Source organism: Ciconia boyciana, chromosome 9 (genome assembly GCF_034638445.1).
Source record: "Ciconia boyciana chromosome 9, ASM3463844v1, whole genome shotgun sequence".
Lineage (NCBI taxonomy): Eukaryota > Metazoa > Chordata > Aves > Ciconiiformes > Ciconiidae > Ciconia > Ciconia boyciana.
Window position 1 is genome coordinate 2580524 of NC_132942.1, and position 20885 is coordinate 2601408.

The 20885-nt window shown below is 42.1% G+C and overlaps 1 protein-coding gene across 5 annotated transcripts in view; it reads left to right on the top strand.

Annotated features, from left to right (window-relative positions):
• FNIP1 (folliculin interacting protein 1) overlaps nt 1-20885 on the top strand; it is a 70585-nt gene that overhangs the window by 34106 nt on the left and 15594 nt on the right. For 4 of the 5 annotated variants that reach the window (XR_012044082.1, XR_012044083.1, XR_012044084.1 and 1 more), the window contains exons 3-11: nt 5622-5765; nt 10060-10160; nt 10414-10488; nt 11028-11119; nt 13755-13838; nt 14835-14906; nt 15658-15793; nt 16345-16546; nt 17354-17439. Coding sequence is in view for 2 of the 5 variants with exons in the window: in XM_072872156.1 (XP_072728257.1) it covers nt 5622-5765; nt 10060-10160; nt 10414-10488; nt 11028-11119; nt 13755-13838; nt 14835-14906; nt 15658-15793; nt 16345-16546; nt 17354-17439 (992 nt within the window). In the remaining 3 variants the exon portion in view is untranslated. The remainder of the gene's footprint in view (nt 1-5621; nt 5766-10059; nt 10161-10413; nt 10489-11027; nt 11120-13754; nt 13839-14834; nt 14907-15657; nt 15794-16344; nt 16547-17353; nt 17440-20885) is intronic. The other variant, XM_072872157.1, reaches the window with a different exon arrangement.

The window sequence follows — 20885 nt, forward strand, 5'->3', positions numbered from 1 at the left end:
CAGCGTGTGATACGAGAAGTAGACATTACTGATGCCTTTACTAAACAGCCTCAGTCCACACCCAAACATCCACATCCCTTGGACTTTTGGGTATCAAAGTACTTCTACGGGCAAGCTTGAGGGTTTGATCTGCTGTCTCCTCTAGAGTGTTACTTCAGAGTTTGTTCCTCATTAAGTGTCTCGTTTCTAATGAGACTGTATTACTTGATTTGCAGGTGATAGTGTTACGACCTATGACTGATTTCTACTAGTAGACTTATTTCTGTGCTTGTCTGCTCCTTTTCCTCTAACACCTCCTCACCAGCTTTCCGCTCACGCGTACCCCCAGCCCCTCCTGCCCCCCTGCACGGTGCCTCGGGGCTGTGCGAAGTCCCGCACACATCCACCCCCTTGGGTTGTACTGAGCTTCCAAGCCAGGAGCCGTGTGTGAACACAGGTATACTCTTCCAAGAGCTGTGATACCAGGCCTGGTTTGAATTTCAAATCAAGCACGACAAGCAGCTCCTTTTCCTTTTTAAGGTGCAGAGGCCAGGTGGCCTGGCCAGTGCTGAGCTTTCAGCCTTGGCTCTGCCTTTCCTGACCCCTGTGTGCTTGGCTTCTCAACCTTGACACTGCGTTCATGCTAACCTTACGCGAAGGCTGCGTTGTATTTCACTGTGCTGCTGCTGTTGTGTGGCGCATGAGTTATGTTGCCATAAATGCTGGTGTGCAAAGGCCAGCTGAAGTTATGAGTTTTCCTCCAAGGGCCGGCAATTGACTGGGATAAGGATGCCACAGAAATGGTGCCATGAGGGAGAAATGGGGAGTAAACCAAAGAAGAACCTGGGAAGGGGAACCTTGTGTCAGGGCTTTCCTCGGAGCAGGCTGAATGAGTTCAGGGATGAGGGTTAGCTGTCTCGTTTAACTGCTCGCTTTCCTTTTTATGTTGTCCACTGGTGACTTATGACAAGACAGCGGTTACCATTCAGGATTTGACTGAAGAGAGGTATTGATGGACATATAAGAAGCTAAAAGACTTCCTAAGTCTAAAGATCAGCCTAGAGGAAGGCGTGGAGTCCAGGGAGGAAAAGGGCTGTCAAGGGACCATGAGGAAGAGGAGGGAGGAGAAGAAAGCAAGAGCCAAGCTGTGCACTGTGCTGAGCGGGGATCCAGAGTTTGGGTGGTCTGGCTGGGAAGGGAGAAAGACAAGGAATCGGACAAGGGCAATGGCTTGTTCCCAGGACCCAGAGTCAGAAGAGGATTTTCAGAAGCAGGGTTTGTTTTGGTTTTTTGAAGAAATGAAAGAGAAAGAGTGGCCCCGGGGTGTAGAATTTGAGATCTAGAGGTGCAACAGTGGACTTGGATTTGGGGAGCAAAAAGTTCACTTTTGCCACGTAACCTAGTTGTCTTTATCTTTGGGATAATTTAACTGAAAGGTCATATGATACTTGATCTCCTACTGCGGCAATTTCTTTCACTCCAAATGTCATATTTATCCCAAAGTAGAAAAATGGCATGCTGTTTTAAACAAGCCAGGATTAGCCACGTGTTCTAATATACTTCAGCCCTGGATAAATGTTGAGCAGCAAATTGCTTTGAGGGATTAGTAACTGGATAGTGAGCCTTTTGCTTTTAGGTGAGTTGTGTGAAACGGAGGCTGTATGGTCTGTATCTGGCTCTCGGTGGACAGGTTTCCAGTGAGCCAGGCTGAGCGGACAGATAAAGACACCAGCTGTAAGTACAGAGACAGAGTCCCACCTTCTTAACTCTGCTTATTCTCTCTAAACAGAAACGGAAGAATACTAGTGGAGTGGAGGAGCATAGGGTTGTCTTTACATCTTTCACTGACCTCTGAGTAGCAGAGGAACTTGACAACTCTGGAAATAAAGGGAGAATGTAGCACTTGACAGCTGCATTTTAAGAAAGATACCTGGATTTTTACAGCAGCACTTGAAGGGAAGGAATGAATGCCTATTCAGGTTACTCCCATGTCCTACGTGGATGCATACAGTTAATTACACAGTCAGACCAATGCATATTAATAAAGCGAAAGAGTTAATTTCTCTATTTTGGAATAATTTTTCAGCTTTGCTGAAAAACCTGTTCTAGAAATGAGGTACAGAGCTCTTGAAGAGTGGCAACTTTGCTTGGAAATACAGATTTCTCTATCACTACCACCACAGTGGTATTTGAGCACCTGCTGTTGCAGAGAGGTAGAAAAGAGTAAAGCATATGATGACATTTTTCTTTCCTTCTGTCACTCTCAGCCCTAACACACATGGACACAGTCTGGATTTAGTTCAACACACCAGGCTCCTTTCAACTTTCTTCTTATCCCCAAACCAAAACTTGCCCAGCAGAAACTCCTCTTCCTGTGCACAGCACTGGGCATGTTCTTTCCACTTACTTAGGAATTTATAGACCTTGTGGCAAAGAGTTAAAGGTCTTTGCTGATAGAGGTGGAGAAAGATTCCAGAAGCAGAACTGTAGAAGAAAACTACTTTGTACCCTGTTGTACTATAAAGACTTTTTACTCTAAGTTATCTTCAGTACTACCTGATAGGTCTCCAAGACTTTCAGCAAATGATGACCTCTAATGTAAGAACTGTGACTGCCAGGAAGTCTTTGGAGCTGGGCGGTATCTGCAGCGAGCTGGCAGAGAAAGAACAAAGAGTGTGACCACAGCGGGGAGAGCAGCGTGGCAGCCAGGAGCGGCAGCTGCCCGCGGCATCCTTCCAGCCGATGTTCTGCTCTCCAGCAAAAGCGAGCGTTTCGGAGGACTCCAGCAGCACTTTGCCTAGGGATCTGATTTGTTGCAGCTATGTCTATTTGGAAGGAAAATCCACAACTTTGAAACTTTCCCTTGTACAGTTCTTAAATAATTAGGATACCTTTTTATTTTTGGAAACCTGGCTTGAGTATCTTTGGAATATTATATTGGAATGCAAGTAATCCCACTCCTTTGATGCATAATATCTCGAGATTTGTAGCATCTAAAATTTCATTGACATTTGGAGTCAGAAACTGCAGAGGAGAGGGGCATTGCAGGTACTTATTTTCATTGTCCAACAGGTTATTCTTAAGCATGTGCTAAGTTTGTAAAAGGGCAAACACCAAAATTCGTCAGTGATCTGCATTTTAGGAGGGACTTACTGTTCACAAGGTTCTGAAAAGTCGTATCTGAAAGATCCTGCACTCCTTTACAGACTCCTTGCAGGAGTCTTGGTTCATTAAACTCCACTGCAAAGACCAAACAGCCATTTTCCTGGTTTGCTATTTAAATTAGGCAACTATTACTTCAAGATACCAGACTCCCCAATGGATCTGGGGAAAGCTGCTGTGCAGAAAGATGCAGTGATAATGAGAAAAAATGATTTAAAAGTATGTAATTTGCAAACTTAGCCTATTTTTTTTAATGCACAGAAATTTTTTTCACCTGTAAAAATGCATTTACTGGCTCTACAGTCTCAGGAAGCTTAGTTACAATTATAACTTTTTAGAAGGAACTTTCAACATCTGTTGGAAAATGCAAGCTGAAATGTGGTTTGCCTGTAAAAGCTTCTGTAACCCTGTGGATTTTATGTGGTTTTATCACATGATGCTTGCCTAGCCTAGGACATTGTTGTTTGTGTCAGAGATAAAATGCAATTCTAGTTCACGAGTTCCTGCTGAAGTCATATGATGATCATTCACATGTTCCAGCCATTGTGTACTGTGCTCAAGACACAGATACTAGCCATTAGCAAATCTACGTATTGCATGAATTCAACGTACTCACCACGATGTGGTAATAAGAGGCTACTACTATGGGAGGCTGTATATGTCAGTAAAGCACAGGACTCAGCGGCTAGTGAATGCTTCCTTCCCCTCTGCCACAGAATTACTGATTTGTTTGCACATTTTTCCTTAAGGCTTTCTGTGGCAGCAGCTCTCTAATGGGAGCAGCAGTGCAGACTGCTGCGTGGAGCTCCGTAATCCCTGACGTTTTCTGCTGTTTTGCTGAATCTCACCCACAGTGAGGGCCAAGAAAAAAGTCACCTGTCCCTAACTGTGGGTGAGATTTATCCCCCCAAAAAAAAAAAAAAGTAACCTGCACAGCCTAGGACAGAGGCATGGGATTCCCATCTTGTCCCTCATCAAAATCCCTCCACAACAGTAAGGGTAGTCATCTTTTTTTGTACAGTTGTTGCTGATTATTCAGCAGACTCATGAACTTACCACCCTGTGCCTTGGATATTTCACACTTTTCTTTATGCCTTTTCCTTTTTTTTCATAGCTATTAAAGATTGAGACATACTTATGTTTTTGAATGAAGGGGGAGCTTGTGATGTGGACCTGTGAGTCCAGAGACGAAGCTGTGACATATAACAGCACTTCTGTATTTCTGTCTGTCCCTTGAACCTTGCTTCTAGTAGGGTTTTCTTCCAGCTTGCTCTTACTGGTTTGGTGTTTGTATAGGAAATGGTAATTAAGAAAGTCTTCGGGCAGATTTAGTATGTAATTTTGAGCAGTGTAGACTATTTCTGTCTCCTAGTGCTGCCCACTAGCAAATGTAAATAATGCCAACCTTACGTGGGTGTGTTGAAGTGTAATGAGTATGTGAAAAATATGTTGAGATCTTTACGTGAAGAGGGTTGCCTAATGCTAGTGTAAATGGCATTAACTAATGTGGATGCTGATTCTGCTTGGGATGCTGAGATTCGCAGGGGAAATCGCAAATATTTTTAAATAGTGAACAAAACAGTAGAGGAGCATCTCCCGTGCCAGTGGTTGATAATACTGCATGTGTAGAGTGGACACAGATCCCACCCGTCCTGTATGTCGGTTCCAGCTCCATCTGAGCCCTCCTAACTCCCTTTTTTGCTATGCTTTCTGTCTGAATCTCTAGCAGAAATCACCCCTTGGACTATTTCTCCATCATTTTGTGAAACTTTTCTGGCTTCTCTGTAACACTAACTATGTTTTTCAGCTTTGCCCATTTTCAGCCTCACAATTCCCTCGTACTGAAAACGAGAGGAACGTGTCACCTCTGTGCCAGTCTTTAAAAAGACTAGGGGACTTAGACACAGCTAGGGAGAGATCTATAAAAATAGTACCTTTTCTCTCCACTTATCCTTGTAACATGAATCTCTCTTGAATTCTGTGTTCTTGCTCGATTATTCCTCGTCAGTGTGTTTTTCTGTACAGCGTGAACTGCTCCTTGTCATGATCTGGCCGGCATCGTCGCTCTGGAGGGCTGTGCCCATCGCACTGCTGTGTCACCTCCGCCCCAGCGGGCACAGGGAGCACGATGAAGACAGCTGGAGCCTATTGTTGCCATCCTTCCTCTAAACACTTTGGTACCATCCTTTCTCCTAATCCTGGGTCTAAAAAAGTCATTTGTAAAGCTTCAGAGGCAGATGGCTACTTAGGAAAATGGAGTTGGAGTGACCTGTTAGCTCCTGGCTAATTGGAAGTAAAACAGCTCAGCTTTCTTTTGTACAGCCAGGCTGCAGGAGACACTAATAAATATCCTGCTAACTGTTTTCCTGGGTCATAAGCCTTTCAGCTGTTAAATATCTTACCTAAACAGGTAAGTACAATCACTAAACAGTGATTTCAGGTCATGGGTCTTAGTGTGTCACATGTTGTCTGTATTTCAGAAACTCTGCAGCGATGCTCAGGTGAGAGTTTTTGGGAAATGTTGCCAACTGAAGCCTGGGGGAGACAGCTCTTCTTCCTTGGACAGTTCAATCAATTCATCCTCCTCATTCTCTGATCCAAAAGAACAATGCCCAAAATACCAGGTGAGTCACTCTTCTGTGGTTTTTTTTTTTTTGCATAACCCACGTGAAATACAACTGGCAGGTGAGGTACTGAATGTTTTAAAATGCTTGAAATTAGAGGCTGGCGGTGGAGAGCAGTTTCCAGTCAAAATCAGACTTTGGTTCTGACTCAGTAATGTTTAATTCTGTAGCTTTGGGTTTGAACAAGTCGAAAACCAACCAGCTGGTTCTCTCAGGATGTGTCTTGAATGGCAGTGATTTCTCCAGGGCATTTGTTCTGTCTTATGACCCGGGTGATAACGCTCGTTCGGTACGATCAGACTTGGCACAAGTATTTTATCTTGGTGTAGGTGAGGTAGTTTATTTTACTTTATTGCTAAATGCCAGGGAAATAACAGAGAAACGCGCTATCTATAGGGATAGTCTGTGTAACAGCTTTATAACAAGGGATTCAGTGCACTTGAGTTACATTTTACATAAGAGATTTTGGCCATGAGAGCAGCTAGAGTCATCTGACACGGATATATTTCTGTCATCTCTCCTTCCATGGATCACAAGTGTTTTATATTAAGCCACCCTAAAATAGAACTAAGCCCTTCCACTCTTTGTAATGAAGTAATTGTGTGTTTGAGGGAAGCTGCTATCTCCACAACCTATTCTGAAGTACAGTACTACTGATGTCTTAATCTACCATAGATATAAATGAAGAACCTTTCAGTGCTGACTTTCCCACTGTCACGTTAGCTCTTGCTATATTTGCCGAGCTGCGTATTCTTGTTTTCTCTTTCTCATCACACTCTTTTCCACAGCTTTAGTAAGGTGCCTGAAGATCTGTTTTCCATTCTTCCCTTCCTGGAAGGGCACTTAGCTGCGGTTATGAAAGGAAGAGACATTTCTGTCAGCAGCTTCCTTCCAGCACAAAATAACCTCCTTCGTGCATTGTGTGACCAAGAAAAATTATGTCCCCCACTATCCAGAAATTGTCTCTCCTACTGGGCAGGCTCTATGCAAACAGTGGTCACCGTTATTAAAGGAAATTAATTTTAGTGGTTGGCATGACAGTGTATTTTAAAGCTGTGGAAAGTTTTCCCTTTTGAGTCCCCATTTCCTCATGCCTATCACTTAGTCAAAATCTTACTGAGTTGAACTGAAATGATGTGTGGCCACGTGACTGGCTCAGAAAGTGTGCGAGAAACCTTCAGCGTAGGTTGGTCTTCCACAGTGTATTTGTTGTAAACTATCTACTGCATCCCTGTACTCCTTCCAGGCTTCCCCAGCAAGTGAGCAGAGAGCCATAAATACAAGAGTTCTTTACTGCACAATAAAAGTTTGTATCGAGTATGCAGAAGGGCCAGAGTAAGTTTGTCCAGACATCAGTCAGCCTGGCATTTCCTATCTTCTAACTGCTGTGTCTGGTAACCTCAGAAGTTACTTAATGTATCTGCAGTATTTATAAGTTCTTTTGGGGTTTTGTAAAGCTATAAAATGGAAGTCCAAATAATACAATGCTATAGGACTTTTAAAGTAGTTCTTTATGTTTCCTTGTTTAAATACACTTTGACCGTATATGAGCAACTTTAGTTGCACGGTGAAATACAGGGGTTTGTTCCAGGCTTCCATATTTTTAATTATGTCCTATCCAGATCCCTCACAAATGTGATTAGAATCCATTAAGATGAAGCTAAGCTTGCCCACAGTTCTTTGCACATTATGACACTAGTGTTACCTCTGTACCTGCTTGTCAGCGTAGTCAGGACTGAAAGTCTTTCTGATTTGTTGATCACGACATTTGACATTTATCTCTGTACTGCATTTTTAAGTTCCATATGTACTTAGTTGTTGATAGGACAATATGTACGGTAAGTGGAATTTTAAATGCTTTAAATACATTCAGAAATGTAATTTCCAAATAATGCAAATTTTACTACCTCTAATATGCTAATATGCAATAACAAACACTTGTGGGTATTTTATGATCAGTTTTTATGTGAGCTTGTAAATATGACCTAGGGAATTGGTTTGTGTCCAAGCTGTCAGTGCCGGAGGTTGTGCCCTTTTTGCTAGATGCTCCTTGGCTATTTTTTGTTTGAGTTTTTAATATTTAACCCCTTTCCTCAGTTGATTGCACTCTACTTTGGTCTTGAGTGACCTTTATTTTGCAGCATTAAAGGCCCAGAGTTGAGCTGTAGCAGTGTTTCCATATTAAATGCATTAAATATGTGCATCTTCTGTTATGCATGGTAAAATTATTGTTATTAAATGTAGATGAAATACCAGTCTGAAACAGGCCATGGGTGCATCTTATCATACTCTTTGCCTTCAGCGATGCTTGTCTCTGACTTTCAGAGGAAAGGGAAACCCCTATAATTAAATTTGAAAGCAGCTGATTTTCACTTGCTTTTTTAAATTCTGTTGCTTGACAAAAAAAATCAATACTTTATCTTAAAGTATTTTTCCTCAGCTTTAGAATTAGATTTTCACAACAGCAGAAAGTTGAAACCAAAACCAGCCATCAAGGGCTTGACATTTATTCAGAACGAGTCCTTCAATTGGAGATCTGCAACAGGTTTAAAAATAACAATAATAACATTTGGCTGTAGTAATTTGCAGTGTTCTTACCTCAAGATTTCATGATGCTGGCAGACCTATCATTTCCTGGAGCCATTAACATCTATGCTTTTATTTCCTTGGAGCTGCTGGGTCATACTGACTGATTTTAACATCTAGTTTTTCCAGTACTGCCTGCAGTGCACCTAGGCAGTGTGATATCCTGGGAGGTAAAGATGGAAATTTCTCTGAGACCCAGCTAATGATCAGGTTTTGCCCTGTTATATGAACACTCACAAACCTTGCAATTGTATCCTCATTTTGATAACTGTGGTTGCTACTTTTAGTCATTCCCTATCTTTCTTGCACTGATAGCAGATTTCAGAGGTTAATAGTATGTCTGTTAAAGTACCATCATCTTAATTGAGAGTGCTTGAGAAGAGCTAAAAATTGAGAAGTGTTATAAGTGTGTTGCCTTTTGGCTGATTAGCATTTCCTTGTCCTGCCCTTGTTCTGCGGGCTAGCGTGAGCAGAAGCATCGAGTGGTCATTTTCATACCACTCCTTACTGCTGGTAGGAATCCATGGTGTGGACACCCTGTCCTTGGTTGTGCTCCGAGCTCACTGTCTGACGCTGGGCAAAATATTTAGATATATTCCAAGCCTGTGTATGGAATCCAGGTGAAGATCCTGGTTGTCCAGAGCTTGGATAAGGGATATGGAGATATGGCACTTAGCATTTTCCAAACACAAAGTTATTTCTGTGGCTGGTTTTAGGGACCTTTTGGAAGGATTACTCCAAGGAAGTGTTATTAGTTATCATGCACCTCAAAGGAAATGTATTGCTCTCTTGCACAGTACCAAAGTACCTCACCTATGAACTGCTTGAGCTCTGTGAGCGAGTGATCATGATATTTTAAATTATTCAGCGCAAGGCGCAAATGGAGAGAGCCAGCACTAATATTCTGCTAGCCTAGTGATGAAACAGCCCTGGGTAAAGGGACAGTAATCTCCATCATTGAAAGTATATGGATAAGATGACTGTCAGCTGAGCAGTCGTCTCCAGTTGATTGCCCTGAGTAATTTTTTAATTTTAGGTTTTTGTTTGCAGTATTTGATCTAGCCTGCGATGTGGCATAGTGATGTTCCTCCTTTGTATTTAGCCAGTGTGCCTTACAGCAAGCTCTCACCAGCCGAGAAGCAGGAATTGTACAACTTAAGCCTGGCATCATGATGCTACAACTCTTTGCTGGTACTATCACAGGAGCACCAGGGAAAGATGCATCAAATATAAAATACCATCCATGGATAAGTTATGAATCAGTCTTTGTCAAGAAAGCACTGGTCCAACTTGGCTCCAGTGCACAGTCTGTATAAGATCTCCAGTGAACTTGTGATTCTTCTTGTCAAGCAGACACAAGGTTTAGGCTTAATGGTTCTTATTCAGTAAAGTGTGTTCTCACACTCTGAAAACTTTTTAGTCCCCTGACTCAGCGCAGTTTGAATCTGCTTCCCCTCACCCTCTGTAGATGTGTTAGGTTTGTTGGATGATTATAGTGGTTTAGCTCACAGCCAATGTGAAGATCACTTTCTATGCTAGCATTATCTTTATTGAACTGTTCAACTTAGCATGTTCAACAGTATTATAGCAAGATATTTTACATGTTTCTCTTTTAAATAAAGAATATTTTCCTTAGTTGTATGTTGCGTTAATAGAAGTGTGCTTCTAAAATGCTTAAAAACAAATGTTGGTGGGGGTTTTTTTGCAGGGTTCTCGGTGCTCCTCAGATGCTAACATGCTTGGAGAGATGATGTTTGGCTCTGTGGCTATGAGCTACAAGGGCTCCACATTGAAAATTCACCAGATCCGGTAAGATTAATTTTTTACTGCTGGTCTTTTCAGAAGGCTTACTCCTTAGTGCTAATATGTAATTAATTGCATGCCACAAGTGCAGAGTAAAAAGAATTTCTGGGTTTGCTTTAAAATTATTCTGATGTCACTTTTGACACAAAAGGCTGTTATGTTGTGTTTAGGTCTATAAAATCTGGAGGGTTGTGAAATGGAAAGCAAAGCCTGTCTTGGCACTGTGTTTCTGACTGACATCTTCCTTTTTGTCCCCTAGCTCACCTCCTCAGCTCATGCTCAGCAAGGTTTTCACAGCTCGCACTGGAAGCAGCATCTACGGAAGTCTGAATACGTGAGTCCATTACAAATTGTATGTATTGCATATAAGCAGATGAATGTAAGAACACAGAAGACTTTTTCTGGACCTTCCAGATTCCTTCTGTAGAAAAATAACTTCTTGTTCCCTGATCTGTTACGTCCTGTCACTAGTGTCCTCACCTTTCCCTTGGGGTTGTCTTCACCTCAGTTTGCTTTAAGCGAATTAATGAACCATTCCTTTAATGCTGATATGGTGAAGCTTGATATTGTAAGGTACAATAGTACCTGCAACCACCAAAGGAGAAGGGATGAGGACAGAACACTGGAATTGGGGAATTCAGTCCAAGATGAAGAAAAAGGTGTTACAAAACCATCTGGCTTCAGAGGGTTCAGTGTTTAGTTTTCTGTGTATCAGTTGACCCACCTGAGAATGTGGCTTAGGCTCTGAAGGCTTTTTCTAGTGGAAGCCTGCCTTCTTACCTTGTCCGTTCCATTTGGGCTATGATGAAGTCACACTATATTCTACTGAAATGCAAATCACTGTTTGTGTTGTATGTTTTATGTTTGTTATAGGTTGCAGGACAGTCTTGAGTTCATTAATCAAGACAGCAATACATTAAAGCCTGACCACAGTACAATTATGAATGGACTTCTCGGGAATATAGGTAATTACAAACAGATTTTATTTCCTGGTATCTCTGAGTAATCATAGATTCTAGAATATGAAAGTCTTCTAAATAGAATCAAATTTAAAAAACAAAAAAAAAGCTACAGACATAACAGAAAATTAATGTTGGTGGGGTTTGGAGGAGAATAAATTGGTCAGTTCAAAGAATTAGCAGTGGTTCAATATATACAGCTGTATACGTGTATATAAAATACATAATAGAAATATTTAGATATACTTAAGTTCAAATACAGAAAATGTTGGAAAATAATAGTCTGTAGAACTTTCTAAGCAGCATATCTCAGGTCAGGCAGGATTGATTCTGCCTGGCTCAGTTCCTCAGTTTTATTTTCACTAATAATTTTCATTCTGTTTTGTAGTGTGGCCACCTGAGCGCACGTGGCCGCGTGTTTCGTACTAGTCTAAGTTAACCTTGCACAGTTGCGCTAGAGTTTTTGATCAGATGAGACAGAATATCTTTTTGTTCTCTCCTCTTTCTGTCTGACCATGGAAGCTAAGCAGCCTTGAAAAACCATCTGGCATCTTTGGTTCTCAGCCTTCATGGAAGTGCTGTGGGTGAAGGCTCCGTGAACATTAGATTACAGAAAGAGGGGAAGGTCTTGGCTTTTCCCTGTGGGAACGGTAGAGCTGATAGTAAAGATACTGTACTTTAGGGCTTGGCTGCCCAGTACAGCAGCCTGATGAGTTCTTCAGCACATCCTCCCTTTCCCTTGGTTTAGATTGTTGACTTTCCAGACAAATGTCTGTTGTAGTAGGTGGAATAAGGGGCTTCATTTTACGTTTGCTTTCCAGAGTATCACTGTATGTAAAATACACTTTTCTACGGTTGGAAGTAAGGAGTGAATTTGATGACTTCATTACTCTAACTGCATTTCTGGCTTTGACATGGTCCTAATTCTTCTTGGGTGTGCTTACTTCTCTCCTTCACACTGAATTTGATAAGACTACACCTAAGCATGGGCTTAAATGCTTTTCAGGCTCAAAAGCTGTATAGCTCCCTAAAAATATTTCCCAATAGTCCATTTATAAGGGAAGCCAATTAAAGCTGTAAGAACCTATTCCCTATTAAAAGCTTCCTGAATTTACTAAGTCAGAAAAGTTAAAAATATGCATTTTTCTTAATATTCAGTATTCCTTTCAGACTTCAGTTGTGATTTTTCACAGTGCATGAGTGAATGAGGTGCCTGATCTAAGCGAGAGGAACTCACTTCATCTACTTTTAGGGTTTTGTTGTGGTTTGTGCTTGGCAGAAGTTTGCTGTATCACCAGTGTGATCTAAACTGCAAGTGCAAGTTCAAATTCAGATACTGCAACTATTAGGTGTGGACTCACTATGATTCCTAAATCAGAGCCAGTGCCACACATTCATCTGTGTCTGGCTCTGTGGTGAGGGTGACTCTTCCCCACCGAGCAGAAAGGATAACTGCCCCGAGAGCTGGCCCGGAGGTGTAGGCACCTCGGTGGAAGGGCGTGCAACAAGAAGTGACGAGATTGCCTTCTAGAAGAGGATGCTGAAACTTTCTTTGTAATTGAGCTGCACAAGTTTTCAGTCGGTTTGACAGCGCTTGTTTACAGTTCCCGTTTCAGCGCAGAGGGAACCATGGGTAAAGTAGGTAGAGAAGTTAATCTGTAACTGCAGTATTTCTAACAACTGAGTGCAATAGCAAAGCCTGCTCCTGACTCGCTGGCTCTCGCCAGCCTGTGATAGGAGAAGGGTCTATGTGATGTGTTTTGGTTGGGAACTATTTACAAGCTGCTTTTTTTAGATATGCTGGTTAAAAAAAAGAAAAAAAGCAGCACTGGTCATGTCCTTTCCTTTAATGAGTAAAGACCTAAGAGAATGGAAGGGAGCTTTGTTGAGGTGCAGCCTTCGTGTTTTGTATAATCAGAATACTTTGAGTGAGCAGTAGCTTCAAATTTAGGAGAGGGACTGGCAATTAACTCATTAAAAATACCCATGCATTTTTCCTGGCTCCATGTACAGTAAATACACTCTTCCCCTGGTGCATCTACAATCCAGTATTACTTTTAAAATGGACTACTGAGACTGCTAACGTTTATTTTCTGTATGATCATTTCACTAAGCTGATGTACTGACTGTTCTCAGAACAACTACTTCAGCCTAAAATTTTCTGTTGGTTCTACTAAGACGAATTTCTGCCTGCCTTCTCTCCCTTCCTCCCCGTCCTCTTCAGCAACAGTGTTCCTCGGCCACCCCACCAGTGTGGATGTTAAAACAAACATTGTACTCCATGATGAATCTCCTGTTTGTGATCAAGTTAGGCTTTGAGCCTGCATAAATTAATCATTTTTCAACTTAAAAAAAAAAAAAGAAAAGAAAAGAAAAAGCACTTGGAGAGAAACCCCATCCTTGTATGGGAGACAGTGTAAAGCTGGGTCTATTATTTTAATTCTATAAATACTACATAGTTCAACTGTAAGCCATATCCTTGAATCGACGTTCTTGTTAAGCCTAAGAGCTGTTCTCCTGCATACTGTTAGTCTGCATTTATGCTGGCTTATATCTTCTCCCTGCCCTGGCCCCCTCCCTACAGACTGTTCTGCTTTACTAACCTCATTCTTTCATGTGTATTTTACGTTTTGCCATGTAGGTCTTTCACAGCTTTGCAGCCCTAGGCGGGCATTCTCAGAGCAAGGTCCGCTCCGCCTGATCCGGAGCGCCTCTTTCTTTGCAGGTTTGCAGTGTGCTGTGTGCTGTGCTGTGTGGCTAGTCTAGCTGGTGTGACAAAACTCTGCGGATTTGTAGTTTAGCCCTGGAAATAAGATTTTTTAAATTTTTTTTCTAAATACAAAATGGACAGTGATGTCTGCTCTCTTACCTTATTGGATACATGCTTTAAATCCCCAGGGGACAGCAGGCATTTTAATAGTCTCTTTGGGGTTGGTTGGTTGTGTTGGTTTGTTTTGGAAACTTATATATTTAATGGTGGATTTCATATTTCTGGAAATAATATTTCACAATAGTGTCAAGCTGTTTTGATCCAGACTTGTTTCAGCCGAACTGTAAAAACTAAAGCTTAACCTAGCTTCATTTAAAATGGACATGTCTTGCTTTTAGTGGCTGGGTCTTATTTCCATGGCTGTGTAGCTTTTATGTCACACACATATTTGTAAAATGTATCACATTTAAAGACTATTGAGCCTGAGACACTTTTGATCTTGTATATGCAGACCGTGAATCTGGACAGCTTACGGCTTAGTTGAACAACCAATGCACTGCTCACGATTTAAAAGTATTTATTTTCTTCAAGACAGCATCGTAAAATCCTTTTAAAATTATATATATAATACCCAAGAAAGCTGGTATATGAATGAAGTCGTGTTTATATTGGTTTTTGGTGGGGTTTTTGTCTATACACTGAGTACTACCAATGTGGCCAGCATCCTTTTGGTACATTAAAATTTCATTGAAAAATATCTGTGTAAAGAAACAAAGTGTACTACTTTTAGTTTGTACTAAAATAGGTTTATGGACTTCAGAAAAATACATACAGCCTTTTCAGAGAAGTGTTTTGGCTTGTTCAGCTAAGCAGCCTTTCTTGGTGATGGCCTTGTGCAGTGCTGTTGATCTGAATTAATGAGCATGTTTTTGTTTCATTAATTACATGGAGATCTGCAAACAAGAAAGGAACTGTATATTCCCCTGCTAATTGGCATTCCTTGTTTTACAGTTCATAGCAACCCTATGGATATGCCTGGGAGGGAGCAGAATGAGGACAGAGACAGCGGTATAGCAAGATCTGGTAATGTCAGTTCCATGTGTTAACCCTGTAGACTCCAAAAGTATGCAGTAATATTCGTCACTGAGACGTCTAGACATCATCAAACAGTTTTTCTTGTGCTGAAACGTGATTGTTCTGTTTTGTCATATATAAGCATGAATGCATACCTATAATTTGTACCTATATGTACAAATGTTGTAGGCGTCAAGGGTCTTGCATTAGGAACCTCACAGAGGTAATCTGAACAGCAGTGCCATTTATTAAAGCATGCTGCAAATAAGCAAGCCAAATTAAATACTGAAATGAGTTTGCAGCATTTGTACACGATACTTGTCGTCATCTCCTTTCCAAATTGAGGAGGACGGTAATATTAAAACATGAATTCGTGTCCACAACACCCCTCCACTCCCCCCAAATTCAGGATATTGGGCACTTAAGGTTAGGATTGGAAAGGCTGTTAAAGGATGTGATTAACGTTACTCCTTTCCACAAATAATTTAATTCCCAGTACTCAGGGTTGATAGCAAGGTGCAGCCTGTATGTTGTCTATTATGTAAAGCTGCAGGACTGTCCCACCCTTGTAGTCCTTATATATCTTGTTAATGTTGTTATAAACTGGTTATTTTTAGATAGGAAACATAGATAAGCAAAAGAGAAGGCAGTTGAGAAGCAACACCACTTTATCTTGAGGGGCTTCATTTAGTTGCTGGTATTATTTTCCAAATGCTCTTTCTTCTGGAGAGATTTTTATTTATTCCTCTTATTATTGCAGCATCTCTTAGCAGTCTGCTCATCACTCCGTTTCCATCTCCGGGCTCTTCGTTTAACAAAAGCTGTGCTAGCAGTTACCAGCGGCGTTGGCGTCGCAGTCAGACTACCAGCTTGGAGAATGGGGTCTTCCCTCGATGGTGAGCTGCGAATGAAAATGCTGGTTGCTGCCCATAAATTTTCCACCATTGTCAGCTTGATTCTGTTCTTGCATATGTACATCTGCTCTCGCTGTTGCCTTCTGTGGGGTATTTACAGAGGTGTAAGTCAGGCTGCACTTCAACGCCTGATCTTTTTTAGTATCTGTTTTTTTCATGGCATTCATTGTTTTGCACTAACTAGAAAGCCTTCAGCAAAACGTAAACCTGTAGGCTGTACTTTTGAGGATAAGAAGCCCTAAAATCCTACTCAAAACACAAATTCTTGGCAGAGATGGGAGAGAACTAGAATACCATATTCTGATCCCACGAACACTTTGAATCTGGTTCCAGCTTTTGTGATTGCAGGATGAATTAATGGTTGGTTGTAAAAAATTGCAAAGTGGATGTTATCAAAGGTGATGATTTGACAACACATGCAAAGAAAAGGTGTTTATTGAAGTTAAATGTTGAAGAATTGAATTACACAGGAAACCAAGGTACAACTTTAAGCAGTGGATTACATTAACTTTCTATTTTTTTCATGCTTCAAGGTCCATGGATGAAAGCTTTAACTTGTCAGATGACAGCTCTGGTCCTAGCCCAGGAATTGTTAGGAAGAAAAAGATAGCAATTGGAGTTATTTTTTCACTCTCAAGAGATGAAGATGAAAACAACAAATTTAATGAGTTCTTCTTCTCACACTTTCCTCTTTTTGAGAGTCACATGAACAAACTGAAGAGTGCAATAGAACAGGTAAACACCGTCTCTTTTGATTCTTGCACTTGTATTGTTGTATGTTCCCCCCAGCCCTGTCAGATTTAATTCCTAACTCTTGTTACTCGTTTACAAAAGTTGGATCAACTTGCTGTTAGGTATTGGAATTGCACCAGAGGAGAGCTTTGCTCCACAGCATCTTTGATGATGTTTCTTGTTGCTAGCAAAAGCACTACACAGGGTGAGGACAGAGTATGCTGCATTACGCTACAGGGATTGCTGAAAGCTAGAACGGGCACTAGGCTGTGTAAGCTCCCACCAAGCCCTGGATCAGCCAAGGGGGAAAGGTGCTTTTAAGGCCACCCCTACCTCCCTGCTTCAGCAGTATCTGAGGCTAGTGGATCGCAGGGTCAGAACCTATCTCTAGGCTATTCCAGGCTGTAAATAAATATCAAGCTTTTTTTTCTCTTTTTTTTTTTTAACTCCCTGCTTCTGATGTGTAGGAAATTTTCAAAGATCTAAGTTTCAAAAGTGCGGTTAGATTTGCTTCAAATCTCTCTTCTAGGAAATACTTAGCGGTTACTTTGCCACTGCAGTGAAAACTTTGACCCCTTTTATGCCTTGAATGATGAAAAGCACAGAAGCAGCAGAGGCTGCAAATGCATGTGCCTCACCTATCTTTCCTCAGATATGGAAGTTGGCACTTCTACCATCATTTTATCACTTAAAAAAAATTATTTGCATGACTAGTTGCATGAAAGATAAAGTCAAACACATGACTTTGTTTTCCATTTTCTGTGCTTCTGTAGCTATGTGTTACTTATCTGTTTAATGATTGTTTTCAAGGCTATGAAAATGAGTCGCAGATCAGCTGATGCCAGTCAGCGGAGTTTGGCATATAACAGAATTGTTGATGCCCTTAATGAATTCAGGTGAGCAGTTTGTCTCCTGTCTTTTGTGTCTGTTTCTTTAAAAGCACTCAAGTCTGTTTTAGAAGGATCTTCTCCTTAGTGCAGGATCAGTACCTTATAATGTCTAAAGTCTTCTGCAAAAGTAAGTACAATAAAGGTATTGGGGATAGCGTGCCATTATAATCTGTTTGAGTTTTTAGATTTTGCCAAGTGAGTATATCCATCAGGGCTCGGTGTGAACAGGACATAGATGATGAAGGTTCTCTGTGCTTTAAGTAGTAATGAAGCTCTCGGCAACCTCTCTAAATTCTCTTTTATGGCCTGTTGAGAGGGGGAAAAGAATTACAAAGCCATGTTAGGGAAATCCTCCTTTAGTGTATATTTTCCTGATGTGTGAGCAAAGCAAGACCTTTACCCTGCTCTGAATTCTGCTCTAAAGGCGTTTCAGATAACCAGCTACTAAGAAGGAGGACTATCTTTTTCACACAGTAAAATGCGGTCCTGTAATTCTTGCTATCAGTACCTGCAGAGCGTCTCTATTCAACAGTTAATATACGAAGTAACACAGATAAGCACATCCCTGGCATTTAACTGTATTTTCTTTCCATAGTTTAAGTCATGGGGAGGGAATTAAGATGAAATCCATCTGTTTCAAGTGATTCATCTCCTCTCAGATGGGAGTGGCAGGGTGCTTCCTTTTACAACCAGTGTAGGACTACTTTTTAAAGACATTAGAGAAGACGGTGCTCTGATGTTGTAAAAAGAAAATCCTGACATCAGGATGTATTTTACCGAACAGTGAAGGATCGTGAGGGCTCACTCATTTTTCTACAATTCCACTTACTATCTGAGTGCCACGGATTAGGTCGTGTTGCAGGATGAAGGCACACTGTATTTTTAAATTTTTTTTTAAATTTTTTAGAACCTCACCTCCGGGTGGTTGCGAGGGAAGGCAGAGGATATGTTCGGTAGGGACAGGAGGCAGGGAAGAGCGAGCACGTGGGCCTGCCGTGAGAGGTGGATGGGATAAGCAGTGCCAAGAGAAGGAGCAGAGGGAGCTCGTGACTGCTGGGAGCCGCCAACCCTGCCCAGGGGCCCGAGACGAGTTCGGCAACTCAGAGCAGCCACAGTGGTTCCTCCGCTCCCCCCAGCCCCGCTCTGCCTCTCCTCCCCTCCCCGTTCTCACCCAGAGCCATTTCTCTGCACTCCCACCCCCGATAACACCACCTTCCCAGCTGCTTTCCCAAAACTTCCCCCAAAATATTCCCCCTCAAGATACATTCAGCGGACTTTGCCCGTTCTCCTTTGTCCTTCCAAGTTAAACAGTTCCAGAGTGGTGGGGAGGGGTGCGTATCCCGAGTCAAACATAGGAAAAATAACCCTGAAAACACAAGCCAAATCCCCCCTCGCTAGCTTTTTCCTCCTTGGAGGGAAGCTCGGCGGTGCTGAGCTGGGATGGGACGAGGAAGGCTGCTCTTGTCAGGCTGAGGAGGAAAATAATGTCCCACCGGACATCGGAGGATTGGCACTCTCCTGAGCTGCTGTAAGACGCAGTCATTCACATGACACGGCCGTTGCGTAACCAGCACTGGAAGCATGTGTCTAACTACCAGTTTTATGCAGAGGTTTCCATGGTGATATAAATATTACTCTTTAATAGTGTAACGAGGTAAATTAAATCCAGTTTAATTTCATATAAATGAATTTCCTGGGGCAGCAGACTTTGGCAATTCTGGTTTGGTTTTTTATTTTTTTTTTAATTTAAGCAAATGCATTCAGAGGCGCGCACCAGCCAGTGCCCTCAGCCCGCCGGGCAAGGTCCTTGTGCCTCCGCGGTATCTCGGGATGGCAGTGTGTGCTGCCATCAAGAAAAGTGTTTCTGTAACATGCAAGAGCCAATTGCTTTTCAAAGCAATGCAATATGTGTCTGGTAAGAAAATAAAAAAAGGCATATTTAAATACTGAAGGCTGGATGCAAAGATGCTTTGGCACAGGTTCAGCAAACCCATTTAGGCCACTATTATCTCTTTAGGCGTCTGCTTTCCCACTGAAGTCATGGGGAAGTCAGGAGCCTGAGTCCTTTGGTGAACCTGAGACTTGCGTTGATTCCTGCCCTCTTAGCAAATTGTGCTGGAGGGAAGAAGGGTGCTGACTTCAGTGAGTTGGTGTTTCTAAAACGTAATCCTGTGCTGGTTTAACTCATTGCAGTCTTTTTTTTTTTTTTTTTTAAGGAGAAATTTTTCTTTTTTTGTAAAAACCCAGACTTTCAGAGGTTCTCAAGTGTAGCTGATGTGCACTCCTCTGATGATTAGAATATCCTCAAATCACTGGGGCATGGGGGACCGGCTACACGCTGCCGTGCTGATCAGAAAAGGGAGGAGGGACTGTGACAGTTGTTACCGTAGCCTCCTGCCACCCAAAAGTCCCCCTCTGCAGGGAAGGTGCTGTGGTTGTAGGTCTGTCCGCTAGCCTGCAAGCAGGGTTACTGCAAGGAGCTGGCTGCAGGGTCAGGCAGGCATTTACAGGCATTTACCTGCCGGTACTGGGGGTTGAGGGGGAGAAAAGAAGACAGCAAGCCAGACCCCTTCCTTTGCTCTTGTCGTCTCACCCTGGGAAAAACAAAGCTGCCTTCTCTGAAAGGCCTAGGCTGCTTCTGCAAATTGATGCTATTGATAAATTTGCCATCAATTTGGTGCCCAGCTCCAGGCCTACCCTTGCATCATTATCCACTTTACAACAATTTTTAATTTTCTAAAGCACTGATGGATTTAGCTATTCACACTTGACTTAGAGGCTTAAAACTCTTTGGATGTCAGCTGTGCAGACACATGACTTATGAAATAAGCTACTGTACTTGCATAAACATTTCAACTCCTCCGGTCCCTGAGGCCAATGCAGCACATTGATAATACAGATTATGCCTCTGACTAATACCTGTGTGGCAAATACGCAGACTGGCAAGGAAACACTGAGTGCAAGGCCTAGGGAAACACCTCTCTCTGCTTTCTGGCAGCCAAATTTGATCCTATTTTATGCCAGTAATTTTTAAGCAGCTTATGCTGCTGTGAACTGAGTGGTGCATTTTGCTCAGCGGTGCAGGCTGGCCCCTGTGCAATGGGCACAGGAGTCGCATGGGCGCCCTGCACAGGGGAGCCCCGCTCCTGTGCTCATTGCAGCAATTATTGCCTTCGTTTTCTTTCTCCTTTTTAAGGAAAAGTCACCTTCGAAAGGAAGGAATGAGGACAGGGAGCAAATGCATGTGAATTAAGTTTTATAAACCACTGATGTGTTTCCTTTTTTGAAACAAATCCCTAAAGAGATGCTAACTTTGCCATTATATTGCAACTCCTAAATAGCAGAGCAGCTCTGCCAGCATGCTGCTGAGAGTCAGAAGTGTTTCCCTTGGGGAGGAAGGGGCTGCAGAGGGATGCTCTCATCCACGCGGAGCCATCTGGCTCGTTTGGTTT